General features: G+C 39.0%; 1 protein-coding gene across 2 annotated transcripts in view; it reads left to right on the top strand.

Moving 5' to 3' along the window:
* The first annotated feature begins 2630 nt into the window (after positions 1-2630).
* NDUFS4 (NADH:ubiquinone oxidoreductase subunit S4) overlaps positions 2631-21544 on the top strand; it is a 46061-nt gene continuing 27147 nt past the window's right edge. For both annotated transcript variants that reach the window (XM_424788.7, XM_015277565.3), the window contains exon 1: positions 2631-3173. In XM_424788.7, coding sequence (XP_424788.6) covers positions 2719-3173 — 455 coding nt within the window. In that variant the 5' untranslated portion in view covers positions 2631-2718. The remainder of the gene's footprint in view (positions 3174-21544) is intronic.

The following is a 21544-nucleotide window of genomic DNA, read 5'->3' on the forward strand; positions in this document are numbered from 1 at the left end:
ATTTCACAGTAAACTGTGTACTTGGAATTGCCACACATGCTGTCTCTGGAGAGCTATGGATATTTGTCTAGAAATAGTCTCCTGTGTTTGTGACTACTATACAATAATACTTCAGCAACAAATGCTATGGTTACATTTATATTAGTAAATAAACAGTCAAAGGACCCTTTTGTACCCCTGATGCAGCTCAGCTTACGCGGCACAGCTCACATCCACAGGGCTAAACTCTTTCTCCTCTTCTCCCCTGCTCCAAAAACACAATCCAAAACCCAGACTGGCCTCATCCACACTGCTTATTAGGAACAGTCCCTGGTCCACGCTGGTTCCCAGACTGTGCTCAGACATTGTTTGGGATGGTGCTAATTGGCCTGGGCAGAAACCTTTCCAGGGACTGTGCTAGCAATTAGCAGCACGTTCACTTGCGCACATGCTCAAGCCCATCAGGCACTGTGATCTAGCACAAGACAGTCCTGTTTCTGCAGCTGCCAAAGGCAGCTCCTGATTTTGGCACCTTCCTTTAACGGATTCAGTTAATAGAGTGACAGCTCCAAGCTCCAGCTGCCCTGTGCTACCCTGTCCTTTCCCCATCACCAACAGGAGAGGTAGCAGGAAAAGCAGGAGTTCAAAGAAGTGAGTCACAGGAAGAATTCATGTGAGGACCGAACTGCTGCTTCCATCTCTGACAGTGAAAGAAGACAGCAGATGCAAAAACCCTGAAACCTGAATCTACCCTGAAGGTCTTCAGATGAGCTCTGGTTATCTGAAAACTGACAAAGAGTAGACAGACTCAAACAGCTTGCCCCAGTTTAAACAGCTTGCCTCAGTTTACATTTTGGACCCTCAAGAACAACTGGTCTCACCAAACCACTCTTTAGCAGCTGATGTCTTTGAACAGCTTAAATCTCCCTCTGCTTCCACGATAAGACAGATTTTTCCCAGCTGAGCCACCACAGAAGGTACAAGTTTAGATGAGCCAAAGTGAATCTGAGTTGGTATGCTGGCCTCCTATAACCTGCCATCATTCAGGCCACTACAAGGGAGGGATAAAAATTACTGGGTTTCTGAAGTGCAGATGTTCTTACTCTGTCTGCATGTGGATGAAGATTCAGAGTGAGAGAGAACATGCATGACTAGATACATAACTAACGGATACAGATGGGAAGAAAAAAAAAACCAAACCTTTGGGGAACAGAGTTTTTCCAAGTCTTCTCTCAAAATACTTGAAGAAAAACTAACGAATGCAGAGGTTCATCATATTTTCCTTCCTATACACTGCCTTATAGGCCATGTTCAATTTATCACTGCTACGAGATTATTCCTGCTGTCTGCCTTATTACATCTGACTTTGACCATATCCACTAATGATGGAAAAATTCCATTTAAACACTCCTGTCCACAAAACCACCCAAAAGGGTGAACTGCTTTCCTTACTTTGTTTGTACTATGCTGCCCAGAACAATTTTTCACTTTTCTTCTTTTTAAGCATAACTGCTGTTGTTTCGAAAGAGAAAAATATTATACTTTTTCATTTCCACATAATTCAGTAATATTTGACGGGAAGAAAGTGTAGAAAGTTACATATTTGAGTGGGAAGTACTAACAGAATGATTTACAACAGAAAATGTTTTGCAACCTTTGCCTAATACAAAGACTATGAAATAGTGGCTCCAGGTCTGACATTTAATTAGGATTATATAATACAAGCACATGGCTTGTTTGTTCTCATTGGAAATTAATGTTCTGTTGATTTGATAACTGCAGAATAAATTTGTTAGAAGTTTGTTTAACTTTTCACTAAAACCATCATTCTTCTGTCTTACTGTATTCAAGACAGGGAAATGCTGAGTTCACTTGCTTGTAGAATGTCTGTATCTGATTCTGTGCTGTCAAAATAGAAAACAAGGCTGGCTTCTCCCAGAGCAGCTCACAAACTATTAGTTAAAACTAACATCTCCTCGTGCAGGAAATTCACAACTTTTTCTCTAACACTTCTAGGTATTCTTCCAGTGTTTCAGTAAGATCGAGGCTCAAACTTCAGATTTATTATTTTTTCCCCCAAACCGTAACAGACTTCAATATTAAACGTATATCTTATATATATATGTAAAATATTAGGAATGCAGACTTCTTTTCCCCAGAACCAAAAACTTTTCAGTCCCTCACAGTATTACAAATCCCACTCTAGCACTGTGTTTCCAAAAGCATAGGTCATTTGAGGTTTTGGCAGTGAACACAACAGTATCTGACTCTTCCTTTAGAGCTATCTGTCTTCTTCAACTACGAATGCAGCATTGTATTCCAGGACGTGTTGTTACCAACTTGCCTTTTATAGTTAATACATTAAAAATATGACTTTAAGAGAATAGGGGTCTTGCTGGTCTTCCCTGTTTGTCTGCAAGAGATTAAATAGTTTAAAATCACAGCAGAGCTCCTCTAAGTACAGTACGTGTTAAATGCTTGTTTACCCTAGTGAACCAAGAACATGAACGCAGTTTAGTCAGTAAAATTAAACATATTCCATAGCATGCTAGAAGATACACCAAAGCTCAGCTTTGGTTGTAGGGTGCATGCCATTTTGACTGGGAAATGGAATGAGACAGAGCAGCACCAAAATTACCAGAGCCACAGCTAGGGCAAATTCATGCACTTGTGCAGGACGCAGGGCCGCAGCCATTGGGGCACCACAGCGGGGGGCGGCCGCAGCGGCTCCCGGCCTTAATGGGCAATGAGCTGTTTGGGCTGCTACGCCGCTGGGTCTGGCACGACGCCGTTACGTCAGAGCAGCCCCCAGGGGCCCAGCACCCTCAGCTCCGGGAGCACCCTAAGCACAGCAAGGCCGCTCGGGGGGCCGACGTTCTCATGCCCATCGACGCTCGCTGCAGATGCCGGCGGCGCAGCAGTCTCTCCACTCCTCCTCGTCTGCCCTTCCCGGCAGCTCGCGCCATCGCAGCCCGGCACCGGCCGTCACAGCCAGCCTTCCCGCACGCACCCTGCCCCCTCCTTCTCTCTCGCCTTCGCGTTTCCTGTCTGGGCGGAGGAGGTTTGGCCCAGCGACGACGCCGTCCCCCAGCGGCTGCGGCGAGCGTCATGGCGGCGGCTCTCTCAATGTCAGCGGCTCTGAGGCACCTTGTGGCGGGTAGCGGCGCCGCTGCGGTCCGTCTGTCGCTGGCCAGGTAATGAGCACCGCGGGCGCTCGCCTGCCGGCAGCACAGCCGCCCCGCACCGACGGGCCCGCACCGACGGGCCCGCGGGGAGGCCGCGCCGCGCCGCTCCGCTCGAGGAGCCTGAGCCGGGCCTAACGCTTCGCCGCGACCGCGTCGGGCGCTGGGCTGACAGCGCGGTGCGGAGCCCCTCCGCGAGCAGGGGGCGGCTGTGAGCGGGCGGCCGGCACAGGCCTTCCCGCGGGGCCGGGCCTGTCGGCCTGCGCCTGTCCTTCCGTACTGTGACCGCCCGTCCTTGCGGCGCCCGGAGGCCGCAGCTGCTGGAAACAGTTGTACCCGGCTTCCCGCACACTTCTCTCCCCTCGCCCTGTGCTGCTCTGAGGCTTCTCCTCAACACGAGGCATTTGATATTTTCCCAGGGGATACATAGCTGATCTTCCACTGACGCTTCACTGTCATCCATGATATAATGCTGAAAACCACTTAATAATTTTTTGTTGGCACTTAATTATTGTTTCGTTTTGGTGTTGTTTTTTTTTCTTTTCTTTTCTTTCAAGGGGAGATGTTATCGAGGACTTAATGCATTGCCCAGCTTGTAGTGGAAGAGTTGTGCATGTGTTCTGTGTGTGTCCCAAGGTTTTGTAAGATCTCTTCTGATCAGGAAAACAAATGAAGTTCACTGCTGTTTACTGTGAAGGGTTTGCTTTCCTGGGTTAGGGAAAGTTACAGTGATTATTTAAAATATCTGTGCGTGTTTTCTACGTGTTTATTTATTTAAATCTACGCACAGAAAACTGCATACACACACATAAAGAGATAAAAGGACTATAGACATACTATTTTATTCTTACCCTTTTTATTATGCCCTGACAGTTCCATTGGTTGCTGTTCCCCTTTAAAATGGCACCTGTTTTACAGTGCTGAAAATTAAGCTTCAGTCTCATAAAAATGGTCTGGAATCCTTGAATATGAATTTAGGAGCTCATCTGTGCTAATACAGAAACTTCCTGTTTGCATCTCACTGCTTGTTTCTGCCCTCCCTTTCATTCCTTGTTGTGCCAATGCAAAAAGTTTCCTGCACTGTGTGGTACACTGGAGTGGTCAACTCATCCAGGTTAAGAGTAGTTCTATTTGTTTGCTTGAAACTCCCAGTTTTGTAAGCAGTTATTCCAGAACAAATAGTAGGATGTAACAGAGGTGGGAATGAACAGCATGGAGATGTGTGGTAGGGACTCTGAAGTTGTCATTTCTTCTGGAGTGAGATCTGCCCCAGGTTTCTGCCCTGCCACAGGAGAATTACAGTATGAGGGGACCTTGATTTTCCTTGATTTTTTTTTTTTTATATATATTTTTTTTAACTAAGAGGGATCTTGGGGATATTTGTGTCAGGGGAAGTTGAATATATGTTTCACATTCCATGGGAAAGTAGTCTGCAAATCTGCAAGGTTCTTGGAGAAGAGGCAGGGAGAAGCACTGCAAGTCTCTTTCACTTAGTTTAACACAGTTTTACAATCATTGCATGCTAGAAGACTGAGAATAAAATTTTCCCTGGAACCAGGAGACCTAGAGTACTGTTTCTAGTTCTGGGCTCCCTAGTACAAGAGAGACATGGAGCTACCAGAGTCCAGCAAAAGGTCAAGAGGATGAGAAAGGAACTGGAGCCTCACTTTTCTCTTATATGGAAAGGCTGAGAGAACTGAAACCATTCAGTGTGGAGAAGAGAATTTATCTTGGGAAGAGTTCTCATCATCGTATAGAACTGTACAAAGGCTGGATAAAAGAAGATTTAGCAAGGCTCTTCAGTAGTGTCCAGTGCCAGGAGAAGAGGCAGTGGGTACAAAGTAGATCACCATAAGTTCCTCCTGAACACCAAGCAGCACTCTATTCTGTGTGCGTGATGGAGCACTGGCACAGGTTGTCTAGAGAGGTTGTGGAGCCTCCTTGGCCACCTTCAAAAGCTGTGTGGATGTGTTTTGGACACCCTGCTCTGGTTGTCCCTGCTGGAGCTGGTGTTGGACTGGGAGGACCAGAGGTCCCTGCCAACCTCAGCCATTCTAGGATTCACTGAAATGTTGAAATTACAGGTTCATGTTGTTTGCTGAAATTATGGGAGTAATACTATACAGTTTTTTGTTTGCTCACTGTAGGATTAAAGTTTAGAACTTAAAGTATTGGTTTTATTTGAAGTGTTTTTTGCTTTTTTGTTTGCTTTTTACTTGCACAAATTCCAGTAGTTGTACACTTTTTGGAACTGCAGTTACAGAGTAAGATATCTGTCTTCTGATTTTGAAAACAGTTCCCAGGAGAATCTTCTAGTACTTCCAAGAGATTCTGTTCTAATTTCTATGAGTTATATTTATTTCTTACAAATACATAGTCCATCTTCCTTTAACCCCAAATTTTAATCTATCAGTTTGATGATTAAGCACTTTGAAATTTGCATGTCCTAGTGGCTTGGTGATTGTGCACTCATGACTAGTAACACAGTTGGGAAATAATTGTTCAGTCCTAAGTTAGGAGTACATACACCATTTCTGATATCTTTAGGAAATGATGCATGTCTAGCTAAAATCACTGAAGCAGCAGTTACTGAGTCCATCCTTCTGTCTCATGGCAAGCCTAATAGACCATTAGCAGCTGGGATTGCAGTTTTGAAGCTTTCACAATGTATGATCTATTGTTTCATGATCTTAAAGTCATGTTGAGTGAGTTCGTCTGAAATTGAAGTCAGTGGGAAGGATGTACCTTATGTGTCTGCATTTCCAAATTACGTAAAGTTTGACTACTCAGTTACCATCAGCCAGAATTTGATTTAAGGGTATAATTTAAATGGTACAGTTTCATGTGAATAGGAGGAAAACAAAGGAGGGACTCTCCTAAATGTCACTGACTCGGGAAAGATCACAGTTTTCCCTTGAATTGGAGAATGCGGGTAGGTTGAGCTGGGAAAAGAGAACTTTAAATGCTCTATACTTGAAGAACAAACAAATTTATTCTAGATTGAGAATCAGCTATTCATTCCTAAATCGCTTAGAATTTCAGAGTCCCTTTGTCTCACAAGATATCACAGTCATGATACAAAGAGAATCATTTATGCTGCAGAAGCAGAATGTTTTGTACGTGCAGGTGTAATATCTGGCTATACAGTCCTTACATTTTATAATAATGGACTGTTCTTATCACTTTTCACTGAGAGATAATGGTTCTTTAAAATTTATTACCTGTTTCTTGTAGTTGTGTTGTAGAGACTCTAAGGGTGATCAGAAATGTTCTGCTAATTCATCATAATAGACACCTGAAGTTAGCAGAGTGAGGAATTAAGGATATTTGTGTAGTAAAAAGCCTGTTACTCAGTTCATGCCATATGCTCAAGAGAATGAGGAAATCTGGGATGCAATTTAAATATTACTCTTCCATTTGCATATGCAAAGTTGGCAAGAGGTTTGCTCAAAACAGAAAAAGAGGGGGAAGCCATTTTTGTGGAAAAATAAAGGACTTCTAAATGCAGAAGAAGCGTAGCACGTTGTTCAGTTGCTACCTTGCTTTTTCATCAGTAACACAGAAAATGTTTCATCTTCTGTTTACATTTATTTTCTCCGAGAATAACTTTTTCATGCCAATGTTTTTTTGTATTTGTTTTTTCTTTTCTCTTAATTATTTGTTTTCCTCAAAATAGTATTGTCTTTTGTTGAATATTTTGTTGCAGATGGCTTAGTAGACTTCCCAGTGGTAGGTCCAGGTTGACCAGAAAGCTGCACAAAGATTCACAAACCTTTGGCTGTACCTAGCTAATAGAAACACTGCTCAGTTGGTGCTAGTGCTAGCCAAAATGCCTTTTCTTTCTTTCTCTCTCTCTTTTTTTTTTTTTTTTTTTTTTTTTAAGATCTGGAGTAGTAACACATTATAGAAGTTGTCTTACTTATTATTTCATTCACCTGTTGTGCATGCTAGCTATGTTCTCACATATGCCATACGAGATAGTGTAAGTGTTGTGTTCTCAGGTTGAAACACATCAGAAGCTCTGATCTTTTTCAAATAAAAAAGTAGTACTGCAACATTTAATTTTGTCAAAATTGATTCCAGCGAATAACTACATCTGCAGACACTACCTGGGTTAAAATTTCAGCATAAGGATAAAAAGTTGGTGGTGATCTTACCCTTACTGTGTAAGTTGTACTTAGACATAGTCTTTTGGTTGTTTAGAGGTGAAATATGCCTTTTAAAATATATATTTAACTTGAATTTTACAATTCAATTTTGAATTTCTGTTTTGTTTTTAATGTATATCAGAAAAAGTATGGTGAATCAAACTGTACCACTGCACATTTGTACAGCTGTAAACTGAAAAGCTGAATGAAACTCAAGGGAATTTCTTAGTCAGATGTTAGTGATGTGGAGGTTTGGAGCAGACTGAGGTGAAACATGTGGAGAGACAAATACATATGGGGGGTAAAAGATGAAAACACTGCAATTTGTACAGTTAATGAATATCATTTTTAAAACAAAGCTGTAAGCAGCAGCAAGTCTTTGTCTGATCTTGCAGACAGCCTAGAGCAGTAATGTAGGGGAAGTAAATGCTGCATGTAACTAAGTGCATACTTCATTAAAAAACCATCCCTTTTGACTGTCCACACTATTTAGACAATAACTGTGTGAGGATACAAGGGAGTGTAGTAGCCAAATCTTACATATTCACCATGATGGAAAGCATCACCTGTGATTATTTTTTTTCATAATAACTTGTCCCTTGAGTGGTCTTTTGGTCTCTGTTTATTATGAAGGAGGAACTCTTGCCCCATCAGTTTTGCTTTAAAAGACAGGGGAGATTTCTGACAAATAAGATAATTTAAGTTCTGTTATAGTACTTTCTACACAGTATCAAAATTGATAATCCTTACTTGCTTCCGTCCTACAAGAGCTGATGAGCCAGCATGACTGGTCTATCACTAGTGGATATGCATATCCATATCCATGGTAGGTTAGAGCAACTCCAGTGAACCCAAGTTGTGTTTTTTATTTCCCAGTGCGAGGAGCAAGGTGGGCTGTGCCTTGTTTCCTTTAGCATGGAAGGAAGAAGCTTTGGAAAGGCCCAGTCAAGAACGATAAAATTTGTATGTAGTGAAACATTCAGAATATTAAAATGTTGCTATCAAGATCAATTCTTTCACAGATGAGAGGAACACAGAAGTGAAAAATAATATGTTTCATACCCTTTGACCTCCTAATTCTTGTTCTTAATACTCTGTAGGTTTCCCATAAGATTTCATAAGGTTTAGATAGTTTCATTGTTGTTCTAGGTGAGAATCAGTATAAAGGTGAAGATGTAAGAGGGTCAGACAGGGAAAAGAGATGAGGAGGGCCAAAGTTTGAGAACAGGGGAAAAGGAGAGAAGGTTGTGGGTTGGTTGTTTTCTTTTTCTTTTTCTTTTTTTTTTTTTTTTCCCTGGGAATAGCTGTATTTCTGATGTAATTGGAGAAAAGTAAATAGAGCAGGAGGTGATGACAGCAGTACATTCCTGACGAGACTTCTTAAATTGCTGCTTATAGCTGAGAATATAACTTAGAGTGACTTACTTTAATTATTTGTTTCCTTCACTTTTGGCATTAGAAACCCAAAGGAGCAGTGACAGCCTTTCTAGAACTATAAGGTTTAATAGAGAAAAGAAGGAAGACTTTTGAGGTATGTTTGTATGGGCAGATGAATACTAAATAAGCCATAGGCTTGCCTCTACTGTAAAATATCTGAAAGACTTTGTTATCAGCCCATTGGCAGCTAACCAGTTTGGCCTTAGAACTACAGATCACTTACCTAAAGTCTGGCATATTTAAAACAAAAACAAAAAACAAACAAAAAAATTCCTGCTAAAATAACTTTTTCCTACTCTACTGACCTGAGAGTATAGTGATCTTCCCTCTACTTTGGAGATTTGTACAGGAGTAGAGATTGAGAGAATAAAAAATTAAAATGCCTGGTTAGATTAAGTTTGTTGTCACTAATTTCCTAAGGCAAAGGGCCATAATATTTTCCTTAGAGTCTAAGCAGTTTAAGATCTGATCCTGAGTTTGAAAACGACTCTTATTTCAGAATAAAACAAAACAAGCAAAAAAAGCAACAGCGTAAACTCTTCTATAAAGAAGGATTTTGTGGTGATATTTCCCAGTACCAGATATTTGGTATCTCTCAGTTTGAGAGGTTTTTTTCTTTTTTCGTTAAACATGTTACAGTGACTTCAATCATTTTTTGTCAAATCAAGAAATCTATAGATTAAGAAATGCTGTATGAATATATGGAGTACGGGAATTTGAATGCTATATGTCAGTAGTTAGCATTTCAAATCTGTCAAAAAAATAAAATGTGCTTTAGTTGCAGTGGCTTAGTGTATGCTGTTCATCATGTTTTACTTAGTCTGGGAAAATACTTTTTGGTGAAAATGACCGTGAAGTTCCCTTAATGTGTGTTTGAGTGTTATGACTTAACTGACCGTATTTTCTCAGTATAAATCAGTGAAATATTTGCAGAATTTTTATGTAGTTGCCCAAAAGATTTGGGTACGAGTTTTGGGCTCGTATTTCTGACTACAAGGAACTGTAGGGACTTGTAGGAACCTTCAAAGCTGTTCTTCACATAAGCAGGCACTAGCAAAATGCACAAGTGAGATTCAGGATAATTTAGAGTCCAAAAAAAAAGAAGTAACTCGTGAATTTAATTGAAACTCATCAATCAGCTTTGATCTTTCACTCAAGCTGCAGCTGAAATAAATATCTGATATTGCTTTTTCTGGGAGGAAATATTAGGTCTGTGTATAGGTGTTAGTGTATCAGGCCAGTGCGCTAAGTCTCCCTTGTAGCACTGTGGGTAATCATGCCTGTTTTTAAGCCCATGTTAATGAGTGGTGAGGATTGAAACACGGATTACAATTAACATGAGTGGTATTATAAATTTCCAGCTACTTTCACAATTTTGCATATTGCTTTTGCTTACGTCTTATTCAATGAACAAATAATTTACTTTGTGTAGTTATAATTTTTAGTCATCCCTGACCTGTGACAGGTTGTCTGTTAATATTAGGTTTTTTTTAAGGAGTTTGTGAACATTAAGCATGCTTTAAAATAGTGTTGAGTGTAAGATAAATTCCTGGGAGTATAAAAAAAAAAAAGCAAAATCATTATTCGGTTCTGTCTGGGAGTAACAGGAACACAGTTCATAGTTACTGTGCTTTATGCTGATGTTAGTGGTGCAAGAAAGAATCTGTTCTTAAGAATAGAACTTGTGCATTTCTGAACCATGGTGTGTGCTTTTTTTTTCTTCTTTTGTTTGTTTGTTTCTGTTTACATAAGGCCTGAAATTAAATTTGTAGTATTCTGAGGAAAACTAGAAGTGAAAGATACTCCAGCTTGCGCAGTGGCTATTGATTTTTCTGCTGCTGACTAAATTGTCTGTTGTAAACCAGATCAGCTGTTATAAGAGAAAAGTTACATGCACTGACATGCTGAGCAGGGAAGTTCAAAGCTACTATAAATAGTTTTCCTGAAAATGAGAACAAATTCAGAAACTTCTTTTATACCAACAGTTTCAGTAAATTTGTATAATCTTTCAGAGCTTATTTTTATAGTCTTATCCACATATGTACTTTTGTTCTCACAATAATAGAGTGGATTTTGATAGAATATTTAAAATTTTTGTAAGAATCAGATTCTAAATATGTCACAGAGTATCCAGACTGTGTTAGGAGCACATCCATTATTGCTTATTAAAAAGTACTGTTAAGTTAGCAGGAGGCAATCTGAAAACTTAACCACTGTTATCTTTATAATGCGTATGTCCATATTTCTTAAGAAATCAGTGGCATACTTTTCTCTGAACTTTTAGGTACAGTTGCTCTCTCCTAGCCAGTACAAAAGTATGTTTAGTTACTATTTTGTTAACAGGCCATGTCTAGCTGCATTAATTTGTGTATGTCGTAATGTTCTCTTGACCTATAACTGATGCTGAGGAAGTAAATTAACTTCTGACTAGACTAGACAGACTGTAGGCAGCTCCAGAATGTGTGTGGGCAAGCACTTCTTGCAGCTGGTTATTCTTGCAGTGTTTGCATGAAAGATTTCATGAACAGTTTCTACTAATTTTTTAAAACTCACATATGATGTATTTTATATAAAATATTTGAAGTTTGATCTTTTATTAATGTGTAGTCAGCACTTATATGCTTCTGATGATTGTCATTTGCTATCAATCTAATAAGATGATGTTCTACTAGCGTCAGTGGTGCCATTTATATTGAAGTACAAAAAAAATATTGCATAGAATAATTGTTTAATTCTTCATCTTTTTTGAGTATTTCGGTAGTTTTAATTAGAGATTTTGTGGATATTTTGATCTGAATTTAATGATCTTCAGAAGTACTATTTTTCATTATGAAACTAGAGTTGTATTTAATGACCCATCAACAAAGAAGTGACTTACTCCCTTCTGTACAACCAGTATATTTTGAACTAAGAAAAGAAACCGCTCCTAATGCAGTTGTTTTGACTGTTACATCATGTGTTCAAGGTGTATTTGTATGTACCACATAAGTTATCTAAAGGGAAATTCAGCAGCAGTAATGCTTTGTAATACAGTGATGTTGATTGTGCCTACCAGAGAAAGAGACAAGTACTTAGTCTGAATGTCACTGTCTGTACTGGAATTCAAGAATGAGGTAGGTTTCCATTTGAAGTATCAGCTGTGCCTTAAGGTTTATTCCACTTCAGAAAAAAAAGTAAGCAGTGTAGTCTCCTTCCAGAGAGTCAATAGCTACTGAGATAGTAGGACAGTGAAAGAAGGTTAGAAAAAGGCTTTCCTTTTGTAGTACCAGTGGAGTGGGAGAGAGTCGATGTATAAATAAAAGTACAGGAGAACACAGAAATATGTGAGCAGTAGCTGATTAGGTTACTTTTATCTCATAGGTGAGTTCTCAAAAAAATGATTGTAAGATGTGTTTACATTAACAGCTTTAAATGGAAAGAAAATCAATTAAGATGATTATGGAACACCAGTGCAGTCAACTATTATTTTGAAGTAGATGTCATTTAAGTAACTTAACAGTTAACTCTTGTGCCACACGGTAATTTCTCCCTCATGAATAGTTGTCTCAAGACTGCAGACATTCATATGGTATGCTGCAGAGGAAACTTCTTTTTTTCTAAACTGACACTATGTAACTACTACTCATACTTGCATGTAAACTAACGTTTGACGTTCTGATGTGATAACTTTGTAAAACTTAATTGGAGGTGCTTGCATAGGCTATGTAGGTTGCAGCTACCTGCACACATAAAAGCAGGTGTGTATTGTAGAAGGTAATTGATCATGCTGGTCTCCACAACAAAAATCTGTGTGGTTAGTATCTTTTTAGAAAGTAATAAAATATAAATTAGGTCTTTATACAGAGAAACTAGGTAAAAAGTAAGTCTTTTGGTTTGTTTTCAAAGTAATGATGCTGAAAAACAAACGCAAATACATTACATGAAATGGTTGAAGCTGCAATCAATAGGAGGTCATGATTATCAAGTTGTAAGGAAGCATTAAAGTCTAGCTGCTCCTGAAAGGAAGGTAAGCTGGAAGATGAAGGTGATCCAAGCAAGGACAATGCCCTCACTGACCAGGGCAGTCATCTCAACATGAGCAGAACTGGGTACTGATAATAGGGTCTGACAACAGTCCCAGATACAGCTAAGAGATAAGCCAGGTCCAGGGTCCACCTTGGGACTCCAGTCAGGAGATGAGAGCCAGATACAGGTTTGAAGACAAGCTGCAATGTATCTAAGTCCATCCAGGCAACAAGGTCAAAAAGTGGCATGAGAGATGTTGTAAGTTGAGTGGCGGATTGAGGCAGGATCCAGAGCCAGGGCTGTAGAAAGGTACACTTAGTCATGTCACTCAGGCATGGACTGAAGATCCAGAACTCAGCTTAAGTGGATCTCCTGGTGTGTTTGGAGATCCATGGTGAGACTGGTCAGATTTGCTAAGGCGTGTTAGTGCCCTCTGGACCCTGACACATAGTCTGGCAGTCTATGTCTTCAGGATGTTTTATTAAGCACAAGCTGACTTGAAAACTCAAATTATAATTATTCTTGCATGTAAGATGGCATCTCTGGTATGTCTTCATGTCGCTCAGTGAGCAAAGACTTATTGAAATACCACGTTGTTTGTTCCACTCGGGTATGTACAATGGAGAAGTTGGAATATTTCAGTGAAGGAATAATGTGGACAGTCAGGAAAAGAAAATAAGCTGTGGTTGATTAAGTTGTGTGGTATTATGAAGAGTAGCTAAGGCAGATGATAATGGTAGAATAACAGCAGTTAAAAGAGAATTTGAGGAATAAACCTCGAGGGAAACAGAAGAGTAAGGTGGCTAAGATGAGATAAAATGGACAAAGAAAGAGTGAAATCATCCTCAGTGTTAGCTAGATTATTTCATTCTCATGTACAACAACTGATGAGAGCATGTAATTTGGAAAAGTGACCTTCTGTCTGTCACATTCCATTTGTGGGCCATTTGGCTGTGATGTTTATGAAGTAATACAAACAAAAATTGATAATTCTTGAGTAAATTTTTCTTCATTGCTGCCCAACAGCAAAGGCTTACTAACCACGTAGATTAATTGACTTTTATGAACAATTATAAACCATAGTTTTGCTGTAATACTTCAAGGGATTCATTCTTAATACAAGGTCTGCTCTGAAAGTGATGCCTCCTATTTTATTTTATTGACCCACAAATCAGAGGCTGGCATCGGTGGTATGGCAGTAGAGGCTAGCCTTCCCAACAGTATTCCATGACACGTTGTTGCTGTGTGACAGATGGTAGCAGAGGGGTGGTCTGAAACAGTGGCATCTGACATGGTAGTGCAGATAAATTTCTTCCAGTTCTTGACACAAGAAAGGACTTCTTCAGCAGTGTTTTTTTCCTTGTCTGGTCAATGAAATCCTTTACCCATTAGTAACCAGTGTAGTAAATTGCTTTGATTTTCACTTTGTTTTGAATATGTCTTCCAGGATAGAATCAGAGCTTCATTTCCTAATTCTGGAAATCTAGTCAAATAGAAAAGATCCTGTAAGTTGTACGACAGTTTTGAGACTGTCTGTGTAACATTTCTTTATTCTTTTCAGTATAGGATTTTTACTCCATGTCTGTGGCAGACTACTAACTCCATTTGGTGCATAGGGCTGGCTGCTGCCCCTTCAGTCTTGGATGAAACTCCAAGGATTTGTAAACTTGATAATCTTCTGTCTAAAAGCAGACAGAAAAATCAGGAAAAAAAATCTCAGAATGAGTGGCAGTACATTGGAACAGGCTTCCCAGGGAAGTGGTGGATTCACCATCTCTGAAGGTATTCAAGAAATGTGTAGGTGTGGCCCTGAGCAACGTGGTTTAGTGAGCATGGTAGCATGGTTGGACTTGATGATCTTAGTGGTCTTTTCCAACCTCAATGATTCTGTGATTCTATAAAGTGAAAGTGTGTTACTGAATTCCTCCATGTGTAAGAAATGGCACCCACTGATACTCATCAATGGTTGCTGAAAGTTTATGGAGACCACGCAGTGGATGTGAGCACAGTGAAGCGGTGAGTGGTGTGTTTGATTAGTGGCGACAGTGACATGAAAGACAAGCCACTTTCTGGACGGCCAGGCACAGCTGTTACACCACAAAATGAAGAGCTCTTTCTACTGGTGAAAATGCATAGGTAACAGTGGTGACAGTGTTGAAAAATAGTGTTTTGTAGTTGAGAATTTGCTTTGTCAAATAGTGTTACTCTGCTCTTTGTGTCTGTTGTAGTTTCCATGGAAATAAACAGGAGGTATTGCTTTCAGACCAATCCATATGCAATTGAGTAGTTTATGCTAGAAACGTTTGAGGATATTAAAATAAAAAAGAACTTGTCTTATTTATCAGCTATGTTTTATAGACTTTGAGATTAGGTTGAGATTATTTGAGTAAGTGTTGCCTAAACCTGTACATTTGGTTAAATAGGGAGGCAAAATCAAGAGGACAGCATGGGGCCAAAAAACAAGACCATGCTTTGCCATAGAACAATTTGAGCGAAGATTCCTGTATCCTCGCATTTCTTGTTTAGTTCTACATAATTCAAAGGCTCTTGTTCAAAATGCATGGACTTCCCTAACACAGAGGTGGGCTGTGGAACATTAGTTTCATTCCTCACAGTTTTGGAATTAAACCCTTTGACTTTTGTTGTTCTTGCTATAAAGAGAGCACAGTTTTTAGTTACTGTCTAGTTATATGAATGTATGTGTGGGGAGAAACTTGACATTTACTAAGAACAAACAGCAAAGATGTCACCTGTGTATTTTGTCTTTGCTCCCCACATTGTTTTCCTCCCTTCCTTGTTAGCTTTATCAGGCTTTCTAACTAAACAGCAGTAAGAGCTTTTGGAATTAGAAGCAGACAAAGAATAAATCAAACTCTGCATGGTATGCTCTCAGATTAAAAAAGAAGTTGGGACAGGAGGAGTAGTGAGGTGGCTTCATAGTTACAAAAATTGAAGAAGTCATCTACGTTTTCATTTAAACCACTAAATGAGAGGAACATAACTGCATTTGCTTAAATGACATAATATTGAGTTGATAGTTGATACAGGCTACGCAGCATTTCTGGTATTACTTATCTTTCAGCTGACTTGCCTACAAGAGGTTTCCACTGGTCCACGGGCAGTCTGCCTTCTCAACTGTGTGATCTGAGATGAACTTCTAAGATTAGGTTTTCTGCTTAAGAGTAGTGTGTAATGAAAAGTTGCTGATTGGCACAGGTAGCAGTTATTCATTGGTCCTCTGCCACCTGACAGTCCATGAACATCTCATAAATTATAGATCATATTGCTGAAAAGATAATACGTCAAATCTCTCTTCCTTGTGAGTTTTATGATTAATACAAACATTACTTAAATATTTTAGGGTAATTCTTCATGTTCTAAGCCCCACTCTCTGAAGTATTTCTATAGTCTGTACACTTCTGTCTGGGCTAGGCTAGAATAATTTGAATTATTTGCATAAAGGGATCTAGAAACACTTATATGACATTAGATCCAATTAATGACAGAGTTTGTATACAGGAGGGTTGAGAAACAGTCTGGTGTTGTCCTGGGGCTTTCTCAGACTTGTTTTTGGGCATGGAGTCTGTGTTTGCCTGGGTGCTGGTGTGAGCCTGTGCTAGCTCTGTGAATTTTTGCCCCAGATGTTCCTCAGCTCAAGTAGTTTTCATTGTGCATACGCTTGTGCCGTGCATGCAGCCACCTGGTTAATTCTCCTATAAAGCAGGATCTTGAGCATGGTAGAGACACTTGAATAGCTCTGCAGGAGTAGGTTAGCCATGCCTGTGTTTGCTGTCTGACCACAGCTGAGGAGTGGGAAAGGCTGCACTGCTCTCCTCTGCGCTTCAGGTGTTGGCAACTCATGGAGCTAGATTTTGTCCTGGGGACTTCACTGGGGTGCTACAGGTGGCTGCAGTGCTCTGATCCTAGGACGGTGTTGGGAACTGGAGCTGTGCTTGCATAGTGCTGTGGTTCAGCTGATGCCATGGCTGTTGCAAGGATTTCCTTCTCTGTGGAATAATTATAGTAGAACTCAAAAGAACTAAAGTACTTAGTACTTAGAAATATTAAACAAGTTATATTTCCAAAGGCAAACCAGTTTAGCGCTTAGCTTTGAAAATGCGTGCTAAGCCACGGGTCAAATGCTAGAAGTTATTGTCTTGTTTATTCAGTGTATTTAGATGACTAGTGCTTCTTTTTGTAAGTAGATTTGCCTGACAGTAAAGCACAAAAAGTTCCTGCCCTGGTTATTAAACTCACACCTGGAATATATGTATTTTTTGCATATGACCTTTTATGTTCTTATGCAGTATTTATACAGTTCTATTTCAGCGTTGGTCTTTTTTGCTGCTTAATATAGAAATGGCAGTAGTTTAGGTAAACAATTCAGTATTCCTATCATTCATCCAGAAGCCATCTTTGCAGTGTTTATAATTTAGCATTGTTTTGCAAGCAAATAACGCCATTAATGTCTGAGAGTGTAACTGTGTGTAAGTGGGGAACTTGCTTCACCTCCAAACCTAGAAGAAGCTATTCATGGAGATTATACTACAAAACAGAACCATACGGATTCCACTTGGACTGTTCGGAGTTATGAACTGTCCCATGTTTCGTTTATGTTGTAAGAACAATATTTTAACCAGGATATATTTATAACATCATTAATGACTCTGATAAGTCATTGTCACTTTAGTTATATTATTTCAGTAGTAAATCTACTACCAATAAATCATCCCACTATATTTTATCTTCCACAAATACAGCTTTATGAGCCTTCTGTATAAAAATGCATTACATTAGACCTGAATGCCATGATCTGAACTGTATCTGAAATGATTTAACAGGTCACTGATGTCTGCATTATACATGAAAGAACTTTATACTGACTTGTTTTTACTTTATTAAATTGCAACATGTGACTAGGTTGGGTGCTGTGGAGAGTTCTGACCTGGCAGTTTTTCCATGTTCTTGTTCAGAATTTCAGTTTTTATGGTGACTATAAACTGTGATGCTTCTGTTGTTCCTAATAAATGCCGTAATAATCATAAATAATAAAGAAATTGGTTTTCTAAGAATGATTACCTATTTTGTGCGTCAGAGGGCTCAGTCCAGCATCTGCAAATGCATACCTGCTGGTTATTTTGATCATTCAGTCTCCAATTACTTAAAACGCCATGTACACTTAATTCTAAGTAAGTACCTTCATTTTTCATGAGGTTTTTCTCTTGGACTTTTTTTCTATCTTTGTGTTGTGATCTGATTATGTGTGCCATAGTATCTACTTTTGTTTAGTATATCTCCAATGGTTGACCAAAAGGGGGTGCTAATAGATCAAACAGTCAGATGTGTTTCATGAAGAGGTTAAGGAGACTTTTTTTTTTTTCCTGCCATGAATTCAGTCTCAACTCCTAGGTTAGATCAGGTAAATATAAGTTTTCGTATATAGTTGTTGTATAACGTGCCAGTAAGCGTTGCTCTTTGTGGAAGGCAAACTCATGCCTTCTGAATATGGCTGCTTGTCACCTTCTGCTTGGCTTGTGGGCATTCCTTTTGAGATTTCCAGAGTCTCTGTGGCTGGCATCCTCTTCCACAAGACTTACACTTGTGTGGTTAAATAAACAGATCATATAGGTGTTAAATACTGGTTGTTAGCAGACTCTTAAGAACTTCATGTTTGATAATTTTAAAAAGTTGACAATAGATATCCAAAATTACTAAGGTAAATGTTTAAGCCAAATACCTTGATTTCCTTTATCCAAATATTACAGAAAATTTCTGTGCTCAACTGTTTGGTTTCTCCAGTTCAACAGAACTGGTTAATGGTATCAGCAGAGCTGGGACCTCTACTGTCAGAAATGGAAGAAGAGACGTATGTCCAAAGAAGCAAGGAACTCTGTTGTTTCCTTGTTATATAGTAGGGTAAGATAGTCAAGAGACTATAAACTTGTGTATGTGCTGTACTGAGGACTGAAGAGTTTCAAGGGCTTTCATCATGGGCCCCTCCATTTGTCTAGTAGAGTTACAGAATCTATTTGTGACTTTACTGACTGTAGAAGGGGAGTAACCTCTTCCCGTAGAAGACATCTGGGTGGATAGCTGGTCATGGTTTTTCCAAAATAAGCAAAACTTAATGAATTTTTTGAAGTCTACAGATACAGGATTTCAGTTGTATTCATCATTAATTCATTCAGTGTTACTGAGCTGATGGGAGAGTGTTGTTGTTGTTTTTTTTTTTTTCAAAATATTTACCAAGAAGACCGTGTAGAGTACCCTTTGCCAGCTTTCTATTCCTCTCTCTCTGTTCAATATAAAATAATTTTAAATTTACTGTGAGATTCTAAATAACAAGTTGTAAGTAACCCAGTTTGGATGTAATGTTCATGTCTATGATGCTTCTCTAAAGGACTGTATGTTAGGGAAGAAAAAGTGACCCTAGCTGTTTGAAAATAAGTCTTAACACCAAAACCCAGAAATGTAATTGAAGTGTGTTGTTTTATAGGAGATCTTAAAGTAAACTTCATGCTGAGCTAGGCCATGATTAGACTCATGCTAAAGACAGAATTGTATTATAAATAGTTATATTTTAAGTGAAATGCAGACATTAGTATAGTGAAATGATCATAAATGATAGAAATGATCAAATGATGATAATGTGAAACAATTATACAGGATCTTGTAGATCAAATTTAAGGAATTTAAATGCCCAACACATTTGGGAAGGGAAGGGACTTCTAGTGTTGCAAACAGAATGATATTTTAAGTGGTGATGTTCTCTGTGAGCAAAAGGACCTGCTCCAGGTTCATACCAAGTTAATTGTGTTTGTGGAAAGACAAAGATACCTCTGTGTTTGTGTCAGTGTTCATAGAACAAAGCAGGTATCTTCCATTAATACAGTAACTATATTTAAGAGAGGAAATGTCCTTGAGGAGAAGGGACTTGGTGCCAAATGCATCTCCATCAGCCACAGCCAGGCCTCCTTGTTGGCAGAAATAAAGCCTTCTTAGAGACTAGAAGAACTTGTATAAGGTTTCCTACAGTCCAAGAAGCTGCAGTGTTGATTAGCCTCATACTGAGCGTGTGGGAAAGTACCAGGAAGATCAGAGAGGACATGAGTGACTTTTTAATAAACCTTAATTTTACTTTTGTCTAAGTCACTTTGAGTTTTTTGTTCATTTGTTTTAAAAGGCTAACTATTCCAATAAGCCCCAGCTTTTGCATTTAAAGCTTATTTGTTCATCAGTAGGGAACTCACAGTAAGAAAAATGCTTACGCAAATCCGCAGCGGAGCTTTGGCCAGCTTGGAGTCTCATCTTGCTTTGTTTGGTAGATAGTAAGTGTGAAGGAAGCTTGTCTGAATCTGTATTCTGGATGGGAGATTAATGAACCTAGAAGACAGAAAGCTTGATTGTTACTAGCTGTAATGTCTCAAACTCTCTGTAGAGCTTCTGAACTTTAGAATTAAAATACTAATATATTTATTTAAAATATTCTGTGTACAGTAATTTTAAATCAGAGCTTGGTTCATTGTGGAACAGGGTGAGAAATGGGGCTTTCTCCTCTTGTGGCGTCAACCTGAGATTTTTGGCCAGGGGAAAAAGAAAGCCTAAGCAGCTGAAAAAGGCAAAATGCAATAACCTTAAGCCATGTTGCTTAGAAAGAAAAAAAGTGAAAAGCAGATTACAGTTCCGGAGGTGAGAGGAAAGAATCATAAGAAGGTGGAATAATAAAGAGTTTGTTTTATACTTCTGCAATTTGGTCTGTCAGAGAAGCCATCTAAAGGTTCAGGGTGTATGTGGGCAGAGTCAAGTATTAATTGGGAATCTTGTGAGAATTGCTTTATTCTTGAGGACAGAATAAAATTTGAGATGGAGTAGGCACTTAAGGTATTTAGATCATATATTCAATACATTTAAGGGTTAAGTAAGTGTTGTCAAGACTCTGTGACTGATTTGTGAGGGCAAATGTGTTCAATGATATGTTACTTACAATTGTGGGAGTTTCAAAAGAGGGTTATGGGAAAGAGGTTTCCTTCCTCAGCTTAGTGTCTGGCATAAGGGAAACTGAGGGAGGAAACTTGGTGAAAATTAAGTTCTCTGGGAAACAGTAACACTTTTATTAACTTCTAAATAGTGATATTTCATATTGCATGATATTTTCAAGTAGCTGATATTTCTAGTCTCTAGGATACTTCCCTATGAGAGGATGAAACAAATGGTAGTACCAAGAGTCTGTCATTTTTGAAGGAAAGTTGGTGTTTTATGTATTCTTATACAGAGTCCTCCATGAACTTATGCTTCAAATTCTTTCTGTCCAAATACCTGTTTTCAAACAGTTTTCATTTACAAAGTTCTTGAAGAAAATTCCACCTCCCTTTAATCCAGACCTGAGCAGACGGCTGCATACTGAAGGGAAGAAGGTTACAAATTCTAGGGGCAGATGAGCTTTTTCTAAAGTGGTGAAAAGGAGCAAAAATTGACTTAAGTTAGCAAAAACTGTCTATCTGCCTTTGAAGAAGAGAGCTAAAACATCATGGAGAGCTGTAAGGTGGGATGCCTTCCAATTTATCCCATCTGACAGAGACACCTTGTGCAAAAAACATTAACTCATCCTGTGTGCAGTGTAGTGGCATCTCAGAGGAAGATTCTGCCCACTTTTAATCTGATGGGATTTTTACAGATATGTGTTTTTCCCTCTCAACTTTAATGGTAGGAATTCTTATTTTTTTCTGCAAAGGCAGAAATTTCAAAAATGAGCAGTCACCTGAGTAAAATGTATGTCAGATGGCATAATCTGAG

The sequence above is a fragment of the Gallus gallus genome, chromosome Z, assembly GCF_016699485.2.
Source record: "Gallus gallus isolate bGalGal1 chromosome Z, bGalGal1.mat.broiler.GRCg7b, whole genome shotgun sequence".
NCBI classification, from domain to species: Eukaryota; Metazoa; Chordata; class Aves; order Galliformes; family Phasianidae; genus Gallus; species Gallus gallus.